Source organism: Epargyreus clarus, unplaced genomic scaffold, assembly GCF_041222505.1.
Source record: "Epargyreus clarus isolate Ecla_fem2 unplaced genomic scaffold, WU_Ecla_fem_2.2 ptg000001l, whole genome shotgun sequence".
Classification (NCBI taxonomy): Eukaryota; Metazoa; Arthropoda; class Insecta; order Lepidoptera; family Hesperiidae; genus Epargyreus; species Epargyreus clarus.
This window is the reverse complement of record NW_027332209.1, coordinates 4,645,976-4,661,466: the sequence shown is the minus strand read 5'-3', so window position 1 is coordinate 4,661,466 and position 15,491 is coordinate 4,645,976. Positions and strand designations below refer to the sequence as shown.

Genomic DNA, 15,491 nt, shown 5'->3' with positions numbered 1-15,491 from the left:
TTCATAACTAACGGTAAATGTAGAATAACTAATAGATTCTATATCAATAGCTACAGACAAAAAGATGAATCTAAAAATGTAATTAAACGCAGCAATTTTAAAATTACTTAACCAAATACAAAATCGCTATCAATAAACGAAAAACCTCGACAAAACGGGAAAACATTCAGAAGTGATTATCAATAGAAATGTAACATAGTGAGAGAACGTAAGGGATGATAACATAAGAAATATTTAAAATTAATCACATAATCATGATACAATAAAGACTTGTAAGAAAGATGTTACAATATATAAACATCAGAGAATATACACACAGCAATTACCTACATGTATTAAGAAGTAGACACGTTTAAGTACCAGACTAAAGCCAAGTCGAGTCCTGACTAGGTCAAAAGGTAAAATCCCGGAGCCTAATTACACAGTAACGACGAAACATAGTTCTTTTTCTTTCAAAAGTTCCTCTAATTAGAAGCCGCTGTTCAATGGAATCGAGCGAAATGTCAGGGCTTTTAGAAAGCAAGGACTGAAAATTTGCAACGTTGGGACAGCGCATCAAATCTGGTTTCGGATATCTGATTATCGGATTGAGCATGACTGTATAGTCATTTAAATGTAATTTTGCAGATTGTATGAAACCGTATAATTGTTTGTTTTCTCGCGTCTTGTTATTAGAATTGAGCAATATTAATAAAATAAGAGAAGTAAAAACAACACTTGAAAAAAATGTAATTGTTTCTCTTAGTGTCTTTGTCTTGTGTTGTTTAGATCTCTATATTACATAAAGTGTCTGTGAAGTAAGCCTGCCTCATATAATTTACGAAGGCATGAAGATATTAAGGTCAAAATCATTGGCCTTATGATTAGTCTAAATCGTTCCCACCGCCGAGTGTCGCACTGCTACATTAGATCAACTTAGTTTCGGGAATTTCCGTCTGTCTGGCTTTAGACACGCCTGCTCTTTATACCTACATTTCAGCTTTCTAGGTCACTAGGGGCGTGGAGAGAAGAGCTAACATTGTGCCCAGACTATACTAGACGAAATCAGGTATTCATGAAACTTTAGAAATATCACTGAATACGGACGTTTGATGAAAGCTAGCCTTTCTTCAAAACGTAAAAGAAAAACAGAAACGTTCACTTCTATAATATTAACCTAAAAGAAAATTAGCCCTCGGTTATCTTGTAAAAATATCTTGTGACAAATCTCTACTAAAATTATTCAACTCACAGCTTAAGCCTGAGATCCTAATTAGCGCTAAAGTTATGACATCATCCGTCAATGCGCTATTGATCCTAGTGAGGCCCGAGCACCGGAAATATGTGCCACCGTGTCAATCTGCCGTTAAACATGGAAACCACATACCAGTAGGAAACGAAGACTATCTCATGTCCGTGAGTGGAGCGAGCGGTGAAACAGTCAAAAACACTAACACAGCACTGTGTCAAAATTTACTGGGGTACGATCACACCGGCGGGCGTCGAACGCACAGGCGCGTCGCGGAACGATTCGCTCGGAGTGAGCACGAGTGCTGGCCGGAATATCGATCGGGACTCCTGGCGCCGGCGGTCCGCATATCCCTAGTGCACGCACGCCCCTCCCACGACTCAGCGCCACGACGCCACCCCAGCACACCCCCGACGCGGAATTAATGTCGTCACTTTTGTGAAGTGTTTTTATAATGCCGCTTTAATTACTTCCTAGTGGACATCAAACCCAGACTGCACAGTACTAATAATGAAAGGCTTACAACTTTTGCAGTATTTAGGAGCTGCTGTTATTTTTTTCGTTACCTTTTTATTAAGCAGGAATAGCGCAATTTATAATCCGTTTATTCCTTAATATTTTTTCACTTGTATCTTAATCGTCGTAGCGACCTACCCTAAACTAAATCTTAACGGTTATATACATACAATATCTTGTTTTGTTACCCTGACTTTGCCGTTCCCCCGTCTATTGTTTAACCTTGTAGAACGCGTCGTAATCCCCATCCCCCAAAATCCACTCGGAAACGAATATAGGTTTTCATCAATCTAAAAGGAAAATTACGTGCGTGTTTTTGAACTTTACATTATGGCTTCATTTTAATACATTTAGCTTTTTACGGGTTATTCACACGTACTGGTAACTCTATGACTAAGGGATTTCATATTAAATTTGTAACAGAGGGATCTCCTGATGACTATTTTGATTGCAAACCTTATTTTCATAGGAATGTTAAGTAACTATAGTTATAAATGACGAGTAAAAATGATATGTAAATTATGAAATCACATTTTAAAAGTGCATTTAAAGTGGGGTAGCTGTTGCCGTATTGCATTGATACACAGAAAGCTCTGGGTTCGACCTCCAGTCAAACAGAGATCAAAATGATATCAATTTTGAATGTTTTAATTTTTTTCTTAAATTCCGTTATATTATAGTATACAAAGCAAAATTTATTCATTCTTATACTCAGAGTTTACACATTCGTAACAGAAATCGAAAATGCTTTGGACAACAAATAACAAACTTTAATAGAGATTATATTTCTACAACCTCAAATCAGGTGGATATAGTCATCTGATTGAGATTGTGACAGATTTTGTGGTTGTGGTTTGTGGATCACTGTATATTGAACATTTTGTATTTAGTTTCTAGGCACACTCAAAATAAATGTAGAACAAAGTAGTTAGGTGAAAAATGAACTGCATTCTTAATTATGTATGCAATCATACCCAGAGGCATGTGTTATGCAAACATATCCTTGAAACACTTACCTGGCACTTAGTAACTCAGTCGTATGGCACTATGGGCTTCATACAATTTGTAATTTCAATTGGCTCTTTCATTCACTACATTGTGCAATGAATGACCAAATTCATTCAATTATTCGTATCTTTTACATTATACAGGGTACAAAATACCTACCATATATTATTGCAAGCATTGCATACATTGTTACATTGATAAGCTGAAATGTATCTCTATTATCTGGCATAAGAGCTGTGATAACAGTGGTATGAATTTCGACCTTCCTAGCCAGGGACCAACAGTTTTCAAAGTCATGAGTGTATTGTTTTTGTTTTACTTTCTTTAAATGTTTGAAATAGGCAATAACATAAGCTCAGAATAGTCTTAAAAGTAAATAAAGCATTATAGGGTCCAGCCCTGTTCATTTATTATCTGTCAATTATTATCAGGTGATTGAATAATATAGGTTAATGAATATTAACTCTATTTTGATGTTATCACATTTATTCTTCGATTGAATCTTTCGATTTATATTATGCTATGTAACACTAGGGCATTTTACATGTTTTTCTGTATAATTAAAAAGTAAATAAAAATTGAAAAACACCACAGTATTTTTTATTGTAACATTTAATTTTATGTGACTTTTTCGCAATAAAGGGAAAATAGATGACATTAAAAAAGTACAGGATAACAACATTATTATTTACTTGGAAGAGCTATTCAGGACAAGTAATATTATATTATTGAGTGCTGATACTGATAATGATATCTTACAGTTATAACAATTGTTGAAATTGTTATACGATAACAACATAAGTAATAACTGTTACTATTTAGTAATTGAATTGTGTTATTTATCATGAAAATTATCAATGAATTTATTACTTAAGAAACTAAAAAATACATTATTTTTGACTCCAATTACTATGTTAATATGTCCTTATCTAATGGAATCTTCTGTCTTATTATAATGGTTGCTCCCTGTGAGTAACATACTAAAATTGCTGCCTTAAAGTATCAAAGGCTAAGAATCTATGATTAAGATAATGAATATATGCAATTTAATTATAGCCACATTTACCATAAGCTAGACATATCATATCCATTTTCTCTTATAAATATTATAATTTTAAGACAATTTAACTTATACCTCAAAATAATAGATATTTGTCATATTAGGATTGATGTATTTATGCACCAAAATTATACCATTTAATTTACAAACTAATATTATTCTTATGGGTTTAGGAGAGTGCTTACATTTTTAGTTACTTACTGAAAAAAATTTAGATTTGATACCATGTAAAATGAAATACATACATAAAAGAGACAAAAAGCTTTATGTTATCTTTTACACATGAAATAGCGGCAGTACTTTCTCTTCCAAACACATGTTTTATTGCATTACAGTGTTATATAAAACATTCAAATTTCACATCAAGGATACATAATAATAATAATAATAAACGTTTATTGCCATAATAACACAGTTACAGAAAGAATAAATGTACATTTTACAGTAATATTAATATGACAAAAGGAATTCGGCTCAGCATTGCTGTCTCAGAATCAGGGATTCAAGTAGCGCTGTTTTTCAGCCGCTCCTATAATCCCTGTGGTGTTAGGTGGGATAAGAAGATAGTCAGCCATATTCATACATATACCCTATATGTATGAATTTGCCCTTTTATACATTTCTTGAAAGAATGTAAGATCTTATTCTCACAGACATTTTCTCGATAAACATATTGACTGATTAATACATAATTACACTGTTCTATTTAAAACAAAAGATATATTATATATTATCTAAGCAAAAACTTTAATTATAAACAAGCATATTTATCATACTCACTGCATGATAAATATAATTTATCCAACCAAGACACTTAAAAAATACAGTAATAATGTTTATTTATTTATTTAAACTTTATTGTAAACCTAGTGGTTACAAAGGGCGAACTTAATGCCTAGTGGCATTCTCCACCAGTTAACCCTTGTTGATGAAGAAATGTTGTGGTGGGTGTTACGTTAAAAAACAATAAAAAAAAACAAATGCAAAAAAACAAATGTTATCATGTTTTTCTTTAAATTTGTTTATAGAGTAATTCTATCAATTAAAATATTGTATCCAAAATATAATAAACTTATCAGTATTGAGTTTTTTTAATTTAATAGTTTTGTTATACATATGTTATGGTGGATACCCAATGGATAGTATAATGTTGATAAATAGTTGGTAAGTAAATATTTGTCATGACAAGTTAATGTTATACAATGATAAAAAATATAAATCTCTAAAAATGACACTTGCAGGTTTCAGAATTTAATAAGCAGATTTTTTTATATAAACACTTGATCATATACAATATAATCAATACATGATCTAATCATAATGAAAACACATTCTTAATAATTTTTTAACTGAGTTCTAAAAGAAAAGATTATCTATTAGTTGCATTTTTACAACTATTTAGGCTTATACAATAGTAGCCTGCTTTAAATCATTACAAAATAAATAAAGATTTGTTATATTCACTGTGATAAAGAGGCCTAAATACAAAGCTGTTAGTACCATCCTCATTTTCAACCCATTTCTCTACCACTGGTGGTCACAGGTCTTCTCTCAGAATCAGTCTTTAGGCCACAGTCCACCATGCTAACCGAATGCAAATTCGTAGATTTGACAAACCTTTAACATCTTTTTTTAAGCTATTGCATAGCTTCTATCGCGGGCCTTGAGCGTGGAGACCGAATCCAGAAATTCCGTGTGGAGACCGAATCCAGAAATTCCGTAACGAAAAAACCTAACACCCCTCACTCCGACCGGCACAGCGGTGATACTTTTTAGTAGCGATCTGTGCGCCCCGGGGCGCACACGCCAGTTGACGGGTTAATGACTTTTTGCATACTGCATAAATAAAATAAATATATAATTGTAATTGCATAAGTTGATAAAAAATGCTATGCAATAGCTTTACCGCGGCAGTCTCCGAGTGCCACACGTATTTTTCTTTATTTCACAAGCATGTAGATTTACTCACAATGTTTTACTAGTTTTAAAGCAAGATAATTAGTTTCTTCATTGTAAACTACTACATCGCAGAGTACTATACTACTGAGTAATTAATATTATTTCAATCACTGTGACAGTTACAGTTGAATAACATTACCTTGGTAAATGATTCTGTTTGAGTAACAACTTACGCTAGCACACTCCACTGCTTCTAAGGGAAGTCTCAACTTATTAACTACCTGTATTTAATCAGGTTTCAGTGATAGCCTAGTGGTAAAAAAAACTCAGCCTCTCGATTGAGAGGCCGAGGTTCAAATCCCAGGCACGCACCTCTGATTTTTCAAACTTATGTGTGTATTAGAAATTAATTATCACTTGCTAAATGGTGAAGGAAAACATAGTGAGGAAACCTCCATACCTGAGAGATTTATAAAAAAAATCTCAAAGTTATGTGAAGTCTACCAATACGCACTTGGCCAGCTCGGTGGACTATGACCTAATCCTTCTCATTATAAGAGGAGACCCATGCCCAGCAGTGGGACAGTAATGGGTTGTTGATGATGATGATGATGAATCAGGTATCAGTTTATATGTTCAATATTTAATACATATCATCAGAAATTAGAGATAGTAACAAAAATATTGTTATTTATATTTATTAACTAGAGATTTAAATTAAAGCAAAGAAAAACATGAAATTAATTGTTTTACAAATTCAATAAAGTATGTTGCTTGAAATAAAATCTTGAGAGATAAAATGGTTTGAATATATAATTTCATTACTTGTTTATAAAACATGTTTTATGAGATGCCCGGTGTAATCTCTGTTGAAATGTAGTAATAGCATTGTATTTCGAATAAATTAATATAATTTCATGATATTTATTAGTATTTTTGATTCAATGATGAGAATTACGGGACAGATGGTAATAATATGGCATGAAGTTTCGACAAATTGAATTATTTGATTATTTCTAATAAAATATTGCATTTCTTTATGTACTATTTAATAATAAAAAAATAGGTAATTGAAAAGCATAGACATACAAAAATCAAGTAGAGAATTGTAAATTGAATGGTGAATAAGTAAATTGATAAACATTTGTGGGTGGTTGCATAACATGAGTCACCGGTTTATTTACTTACAAAATAAATATATACAATAAAATTATCAATGCAATGTTTAATGTGTATATTATAAATAATGCTGTGCAAAGGTATATTTAAGGTATAAAGAACCTTATCTTTGATTTTGTACTGGGTGTGGTAGGTTTAACAATTGAGTGTGGTAATTGACTGATTATGATAAACTGCATAGATATACTTCTTGAAAATGGATATATCAAGAATTTATAAATGAATTTTTGTATAGTATAGAACATTTAAAATGACCGCGACGGCAGAACGAGTGTAAATATAACAAAAAGTACGATATTACATTACATACTGAGAAAAAGTCACAAGGGGTAAAACGAAACCGTATATTTTCGGGAACGAAGCCTTAGTAACACGCGAGCGAGTGACTCAAAAACAGATGCCAGGTAACTTTGTCGAAAACCGACACCTACGGACAAATTCTTACCGGAACTTATCAAAATAGAATCTAATAAGGTTTGGATAAAAGAATCGCTTACCTCAATTTACAAATATCCAGGTTCGCTTCACCACGGTTGACACAAATACTCCAACACACAATAAATCACTTCAGTTCAGGGTACCAACAGTCTCAAACAGCAATCAATTCACACAACACTAAAACAACAGTTTTTTAAACTATTTTACGCTGTAAAATCATAACCCGACCACTTGTAGAGGACAGCGTCTAGAAATAATCGCTGTTCATATAGAAATTGTCAAAATATCATCCGTGACTACGAGTACGAACACGGCGTCGAGTCGAAGGCGAGGCAAAAGATCAACGATAGCATCACCTTACCGCCCATATCATAGATTAGATAGATAAAAATGACATCACAACTGCAGTATTATACCTACAACAGTAACATTGAATATTACAAGCTATTCAATTTTATTAAGTTATGAAAAGTGCATTTCTATGTGTTTACATTATGTGATGTTGACACATAAAATATTATTTATTATATATGACAGATGTTTGGTATATGCCAGAAACATTTATTATGCCGAAATATGCAACATTTTTATTTACCAGTATAAACGCAGTAGGTACATTATGTTGACGATAAAACTAAAATTATTGTAAGAATTAAAACCTATAAATTTACAATAATAAAGTGATAAATGAATTAATTTTACTTTTATAGATAACTTCACCTCGAAGTAAGATAGTCTTGCTTATTCTTTGTGCAAAATGATGTCATTGTGTAACCATAGACAAAACATATTTTTTGTTAATTAATTCACTATTATATCAAACACAACAAACACTATAATCCCAAAAAGAACAAAATGTTAAACAGCGTTTTATTTCAAATATTTTATTTGATTTCAGTCTTTGAGTTGAATCCAAAACGTGTATACAATTGACATATTTGATAAGTTATGATACTTAATAATTACTCTGTGACATTTGACAAATGTGGCCACATTAAAAATTCTATTTTAGATTCTTGCGTAAATCTTCAAGCTATAAATTTCACATTAATGGTGTAAGTTGTTAAAGAAAGTGAAATACTAACTTAGAGACATAAAATCAAAATCATTATTAGGGTTCCGTACCCAAAGGGTAAAAACGGAACCTTATTACTAAGACTTCGCTGTCTGTTCGTCTGTATGTCTGTCACAGGGCTATATCTCCGGAACCGTAATAGATAGACACATTAAATTTTTACGGAGTATGCATAACAGGAGGCTGCTATAACAACAAATACTAAAAATAAAATAAAGTTGAAGTTTAAAGGGCATACAACAAACCGGTATTTTTCGGCATTTTGCGATCGAACTGTTAAACCGTACTACGAAGACGGTTGAAATTTTTACAATTACATTCATCATCACCTCAACGCCATCTATTTATGTGTCATATAACTAAGTATTGTTGAAAATTTAGGTATCATTTATCATCACCCCAACGCCATCTATTGTTGTATCATATATACGTAAAAGATAATGAACATTTGGTGGTACGTAAGAATTCATGTGCGAGTTCGACTCGTACTTGTAATTATTTTTAAATTAAAAAAGATTAATAACATATTTGTCAATGTAGAGGAAATATTTATTACGCTTCCTTGATAAAAGGAAAGTTTGCTAAAGTTACAACACCAAAGTGTCATTTAAACGTCAAATTTTTATGTCAGTTTGGTGACGTTTATCTCCATAGATTATTTAAACCTATATGTTTATGGTGTATAATATTTCCTATATAGGCTTACTTACAATATACTCTTTGTATAAAAAAACTCACAATACTATTATGCCTTGATCTTTAAATTATATATTTACAGACAGCTTTTAACTTTATTTAATTTTAATTCAAGAGATAGCTTTAAATATGTATACCTTTAGAATAACATCTATCTAAATTTAAAGTTTCACACCTTATCATTCCTCCAAATTACACTCTTGCACTAAGGTTCCGCTTCTGTGTCGTGTGATGGTAAACGTGAACATAATGAAGAATCCATAAACACAATTTCAGTGCAGAAATCAATGTTTCATAATTAGATGCCTGTATATGTATCTCTAAGTAGTCAGTGATACTTAGAGAGCCGGGGTTCGAACCCAGTACCCACGGCACTCGGAAAATATCTTTCTCTATATACGAACTTAAAATCATTCAGTCTATTACGTTTAGTCCTTCTTTATTATTATAAGCATTTTTCTCTTGATTTTCTCCGGTTGAATCAAGATTGGTAATATTAGATTTATATGAGACTACATTAATTTGATTCATTTATAACGATAAACAATAATTTTAAGCACATCTATTATAATATTTAGTTGACACATAGGAAAATAAAAAAAAATTTTTTTTCGTATTAATATATTTCGTAAAAATTTATAAAAATACAAAAAGTCGTAATAATGTTTTACAGGTATTATCACAACATATTTCGATTTATATCGGAAGTTTTATAATGATAATAAAACAATAATAGACTATTTTCTAATTAGCTAATCTTAAAGTAATGATATCTATTGTCTTAAAATTGTCGAGGCAATGCTAATGAATAAAATCATCTTAAATTACTAAAAATAAAATAAGAAATAAGTGACCCTTTACCCCCCAAGTGTACGATAATAACCGATTTCAAAAGCATTTCCTCAATTGTGCTAAAATTAATTATGTAATAATAATAAATAGTTAATCACAACACAATCAATATCCTATTTAATCACTTGCTCAATATTTTAAACATAATTCTTCGATATTCTTTTAATAATTTATTTTTAGTAAAATAGTAAAATTGTGTGAAAGTCATCCCATAGGCAGGATATAAAATTCTAATTAATTATCTGGAGGCACGGCAGTGCCTCCGCCAAGTCGAGCCTACAGTTTTTATGCGATTAAAGAACTTATTGACTTTAACACTTTTATTTTGAATAGATTGATCGTTCGACTTAAAATGTTCTTGATTTTCGTCTATAATAAGTACTTTACTCCAAATTCTAATATGACATTTAGGACACAAACATACTTCAGTCATACTGTCATATAAGTCGACAATATTAAGAAGTGTAAATAATTTTAATTTTCATAAATATGATAATAGCACCATATAATATTGAAATTAATTTACTAAATTAAAGTAGGTACTAAGATCAACACATTCCATCAACTCAGCCATTCTAAATCACTTTAAAACTTGCATATATATAATATTTAAAAATTAAATATAATAGTAATATAGAAATTAGTTTTTATGCTTTCAGCAAAAGATTATAATATATATTTCAACCTATATTATAACTATTTAAGATGTGTAAGTTCTAAAAAGATACCTGATTTAAAATATGGCTGATGTGGAAAATTAATCTTAACATAAAGTAACCATAAAGGTAAGTTAAAGTTGACCATCTTTATGAAGTCAATTCATACTCAAAATTATTGCCTTAGATAAGTTACATAATTGATGGCAGCATGTTTTAAATTCTTATTATATTTTGATAACAGGATTAGAAGCTACCTGAATACCTGCATTTAATAGCATCTTCACTGGAATAAAAATTACCAATATTCTTAAAATTCAGTCTTTATGTCAGCTATCAAAAGGCTCTTGTGTACGGCCAATTGTGGCTCGAAGAAGAATGATGATCCAAATAAGGACTATCGGTCAGGAGTAATTTACTCCCACTAAGACCTGAACTGGAGCTTTCACTTGATGAGAACAAGCTCTTACTTCCAGTGTAGAAGGAGAGCGAGGTATGCAACGGCTCCCTGCCTATACGGCGTCTCGCTCGCACTAAGGACGCGAATGCGACAGCAATAGCACATAAAAAGATAACTCCCAAAATACAGAAGGCTAGCGCCATTTTTCCTGGTGATAAGCAAATCGTCTTGTCTCCAGGAGAGAAACCTCGTACAAATTCCTCTTCTTCGCCTTCTATTCTTCGTGATCCTGCAAAATAATAAAAAGACGTGTTTACATTTCTAAAATAATAGGATTTATTATTTTTTATCTGTTTTCATTGATTAGAATTAATATTAAGTAGTCTCGTAGTAAATTGTTGTTCCATAAGACCCTCCTTTATTTCATTGATCTGGCACAAATAAGGTTCGGGTCATATAACATACCTCGAATTGAAGCTTCGTCTTCCAACTCAATATTCGGCGCCAAAACTTCAATACTGTTATAGACTTCTAATCTATCAATAACTAATCCTTTAGCCTCCTTGTCTAATCGCGCTTTTCTCAGCAGCCCATCTCTCGTTTGCTGTGGTTTTTGTAAAGCCTTACAATCTACTCTCGGACAGTTTCCTTTGCACAACTCGATTCCACATGACAAATGCAGTTTCGCTCGGTCAGGAAATTTAAAAGCAGCAAATGTTGTCACAGCGTGTTGGTATGTCATTATATTCTTGAACATATAATCAGGGTCGCTTTTTGCTATTTTAATATTGCTGTGTTCGTCAATATTTTTCTGAGGGTCGACGAGTTCTAATTGAGCGAAATCAATTTCGGAACCACGAGTTTTGTGTCGATGTATAGTTGGCTTGTCGAATATTGTCTCGTCGATTGGGCATCCAGCTTCGTCCAATAGTTTTTGTGACGCTTCTCCTAGACCGTCGTGGGCAACACAGTTGGTTATCCGTAATCCCACTCCAACTGCAATATTAGAATAATAAACAAATTAATAATTAAATTAAGTTAAGGCACCCAAGCCATCTTATATATGTATGTATAACCTGATGATGTAGATGGCAGCTTCTTAAGATATGGATCAAATCCCAGACAGATCTCGGCTCTTTCAATGTTATGTGCGTGTTAAAATTAATTATCACATGCTTCAAAGGTGAAGGAAAACATAGAAAGGAAATCTACATATTATACCTCGGAATTTGTAAAAATCTTACAGGGGTATGAAATGATCCAATGGGGACTGGGCCAGTGTCCTAGACTGTGGCATAAACTTCTGATTCTGAGGGAAAATTAATGGTCAGCGGTGGAACAATGAGTTGATAATGGTGGAACAAAAAATACATATTTACCTGGTAAAGTACATTGGATAAGAAGTCGTGTCGGTTGACCAACTTCAACGGTCGCGGGCTCAGTGGCTCCAGCTGTTGGCGCCAGCTCCATCCAGGCTCGCGCTGCTTCCAGAAGCATTTCTCGTTGTTCTTCCTCTTCAGGATTCACCCAACCTTGACGATTTCGGCCAGTTCTGGAAAGATAATAAAATGCTAATGTAAGATTTCTCTTAAGTACAACATTGCTTTTGAACTTAGACAGGCGAAGTTCTAGTTTTAAGATTTTGAATTTATAGGATGAAGGGACAGACTAGTTAGTAGTTAATAATTAGCAGCAGCATCTGTTTTATTATTATTTTACTAGCAACACATCGCTGCTGATTCCACACTTGAAGAAATTAAATTGTATGGTACATGCTAAGTGAGAAAGCTTAGTAGTTGCCTAAATTCGTTTCTACTAAATGTTCTAACTTAAGATTTAAGAGCTAGCTGTAGGCTACAACAACGCACTTGAAACTATTTTCTAATTTCGTTGTTATCCTGTTTGGATTCGTGGTGCCCTTAACGACCTTATTGCAAAAACCACTTAACACCTTGTGGAAAGACGCTTGATGTACTTAAATATACTTTCATCTAGCATTGTTATGATAGTTAGGTACTATAGCGTTTAGTGTGTACATAGTGTAGTTGTATAGTTATTATGTTATGATACCTATTATTAATGTTATAGGTTACTGTACCTGGCTCTTCTCCCCTCCGGAGCCATCATGTCGCGTAATTTCGTCCTGATTACGGTGTCTAGCGCGGAGCTGTTGATGCGTACAGCACGAGGTTGCAATTTACACCTGTCGATTTTACAACATTGTTAGTGTTTTAGCACTTTAATAAATCGTTTGAAAGTATTGTGTTCAAAGCCAGTCTTCGAGGTATCTTGGAGCGATATATTATAGAAGGTAGGTACATAATGGACTACTTGATTAACTTTAGAAAATATTGAAGAATTTCATATCTTGTCTTTCTTTATGTAATAAAAAATGATGGAACAAGATTTTAAATCCGTATTACCTATTTACTATTTTACCTTATACTATTATTACTTTTAACATAGAAGACAGAAGAGTCGATTATTCACGTCGATCGTTAGTTGTTACCACACCGATCATTCGAAACCATCCATCGACGATACAATGGATCAGTCGATATGAAATACAATTTAAAAAACTACGACAATGTTTCATTGATTCATTCATCGATCGTCATTTCATTGACCCTTATCGGAGGAACAGCCAAAACCACAACAAGGATTAACCCTTAGCGTTTCTTACTCTCTTACCTTACAATTAACTCTTGGTCCGACGATTGTTGCAACTGCTTGTCCATCTGAACGATCAACTCCACGTTATAGTAAAGGTCTTCGTCATCATCAGGTTCCTCGTACGTCGAGTTCAAGGTGGATGTCCTCACACCACACGCGTTCGAAGGTAAGTGAAGGGATACTTTCTTTTGCATCTTTCCTGGGAAGCAACATCGTTGGGTAATCATTACATGATGCTTTCTACACATAAGGCAGTATTACTGAATTATCTATTATTAAGTTCCTATCTAGTATCTACCAATGTTAAACTAACGGCCATATACATGAAATTCTGTATGATTAAAGGTTTAACGAATATTATACAAAGATTTTTGTTTTTTCAATTTATGATAACTAATGCTTCAAACCAGAACACTGCCGCGTTCATTACAACGAAATATCCCACTACCTTCCCTTATACCAAATAATCAATTTAAAAATAATAAGCCTTAAGTCATGGAGCATTATTCGTTATATCTAGTCTATTGTCTTTTATCTTAAAAATATTTTTGTCTTTTACATACATTTTTAAATTTTTACGTGCGTGGGTTTTTTACAAAAGCACAGACACGGAAGAAAATCGCTCCACGAGCTCTTGCTCTCATCCGCACCATATTCTATTTTCCACAATGTCACAATACCTACAATTCAACAATCAATCACTGTTACAGAGGACTGATATGAACGGATAAAGAAAGTTAGTGGGAAGTATGTCTAATACATCCATACATCCGTTAGCATCGATCAGACGTTTCCCACGTGTGTCCTCATTGTACATGTCAAGTATTGTGTCCTCTTTCATGTTTAATTGATTCAAAATAATAAAAAACTACTTCCTTTACAATTGTTAGTTTGTCGACAGCGTGGCGGATATTAGTTCAGGATTTAATATAGAGGTGGAATATAAAAGACTGTCAATAGAAATACCATATCAGTGGTATTTGGCCAAGTTAATCTAATCAGTGTTATTCAATTAACTAATTTTAATGAAATTTTGCATAAGTATGTAACTTGGTCCAACTTCAGTGACGTGACAGGACCCGATAAGAAGTTAAGTCTATCTTCCAGATGTTCTTCTTTTTGCGATATAAATACACACACATATACATACATACCTATCTACCTATGTATGAATTGAATACGGGTTACTTATTTTAACTTGACTTAAACAGACTAAATATAGGAACAAATTATAATTGCTCGTAAAAGATAAATAAAGTTACCTTGAACCCTACATTCCCTTGAGAAGTCCTTGGTAAAGACGATTCCCTTGAACGGCTTCTCCATCTCCAGGTGCACGCTGACGGAACCCTTGTCACACGAGGTGGTCACATCTACGACCTGGTTGGCGCGGGTTTGGGCTCGGATGGTCGTCACCAAACACGCCAGCAGCACCGCACGCCACATCTCGATTTACCCTGAAAAAGTCATCAGCTATTTTGAATGCCTCCCTGAAACAGTGATCAGCTATTTAGTAATTACCCGCGACGACCACCCGCGTGGCTGAGCGGTCACCATGCCGGTCTGACGCGCAAAGGGTCTCCCGGGTTCGATCCCCGGCCAGTCAGATTTCTAAATGATGATTTCTGATTCTGGGTCTGGGTGTTTGTGTATTTGTCTATGTATCACCCACAACACAGGGAATCCTAGTGTGGGGCTGTGAGTGTAGAAAGCGTTTTAAAATTACGTCATTTTCCCTTTAAAACAATCTTAATCCTAACGAAGATTGATAAATGCGAATATGAGTTTGGTTTTTACTACAATTTTCGCCT

The 15,491-nt window shown here is 33.2% G+C and overlaps 2 protein-coding genes across 2 annotated transcripts in view; both read right to left on the bottom strand.

Moving 5' to 3' along the window:
• The window catches only part of beta-Spec (spectrin beta chain), a 72,763-nt gene extending 65,077 nt beyond the window's left edge, over positions 1 to 7,686 (bottom strand). The window contains exon 1 of the mRNA XM_073074752.1: positions 7,388 to 7,686. The gene's annotated coding sequence lies outside the window, so the exon portion shown is untranslated. The remainder of the gene's footprint in view (positions 1 to 7,387) is intronic.
• Positions 7,687 to 10,086: 2,400 nt separating this feature from the next.
• Positions 10,087 to 15,491, bottom strand: part of cyr (cypher) — a 38,059-nt gene continuing 32,654 nt past the window's right edge. The window contains exons 2-7 of the mRNA XM_073074707.1: positions 14,943 to 15,137; positions 13,699 to 13,879; positions 13,106 to 13,210; positions 12,387 to 12,559; positions 11,473 to 12,003; positions 10,087 to 11,296 (exon numbers count right to left, since the gene is read on the bottom strand). Of these exons, the coding sequence (XP_072930808.1) occupies positions 10,944 to 11,296; positions 11,473 to 12,003; positions 12,387 to 12,559; positions 13,106 to 13,210; positions 13,699 to 13,879; positions 14,943 to 15,126 (1,527 nt within the window). The 5' untranslated portion in view covers positions 15,127 to 15,137 and the 3' untranslated portion in view covers positions 10,087 to 10,943. The remainder of the gene's footprint in view (positions 11,297 to 11,472; positions 12,004 to 12,386; positions 12,560 to 13,105; positions 13,211 to 13,698; positions 13,880 to 14,942; positions 15,138 to 15,491) is intronic.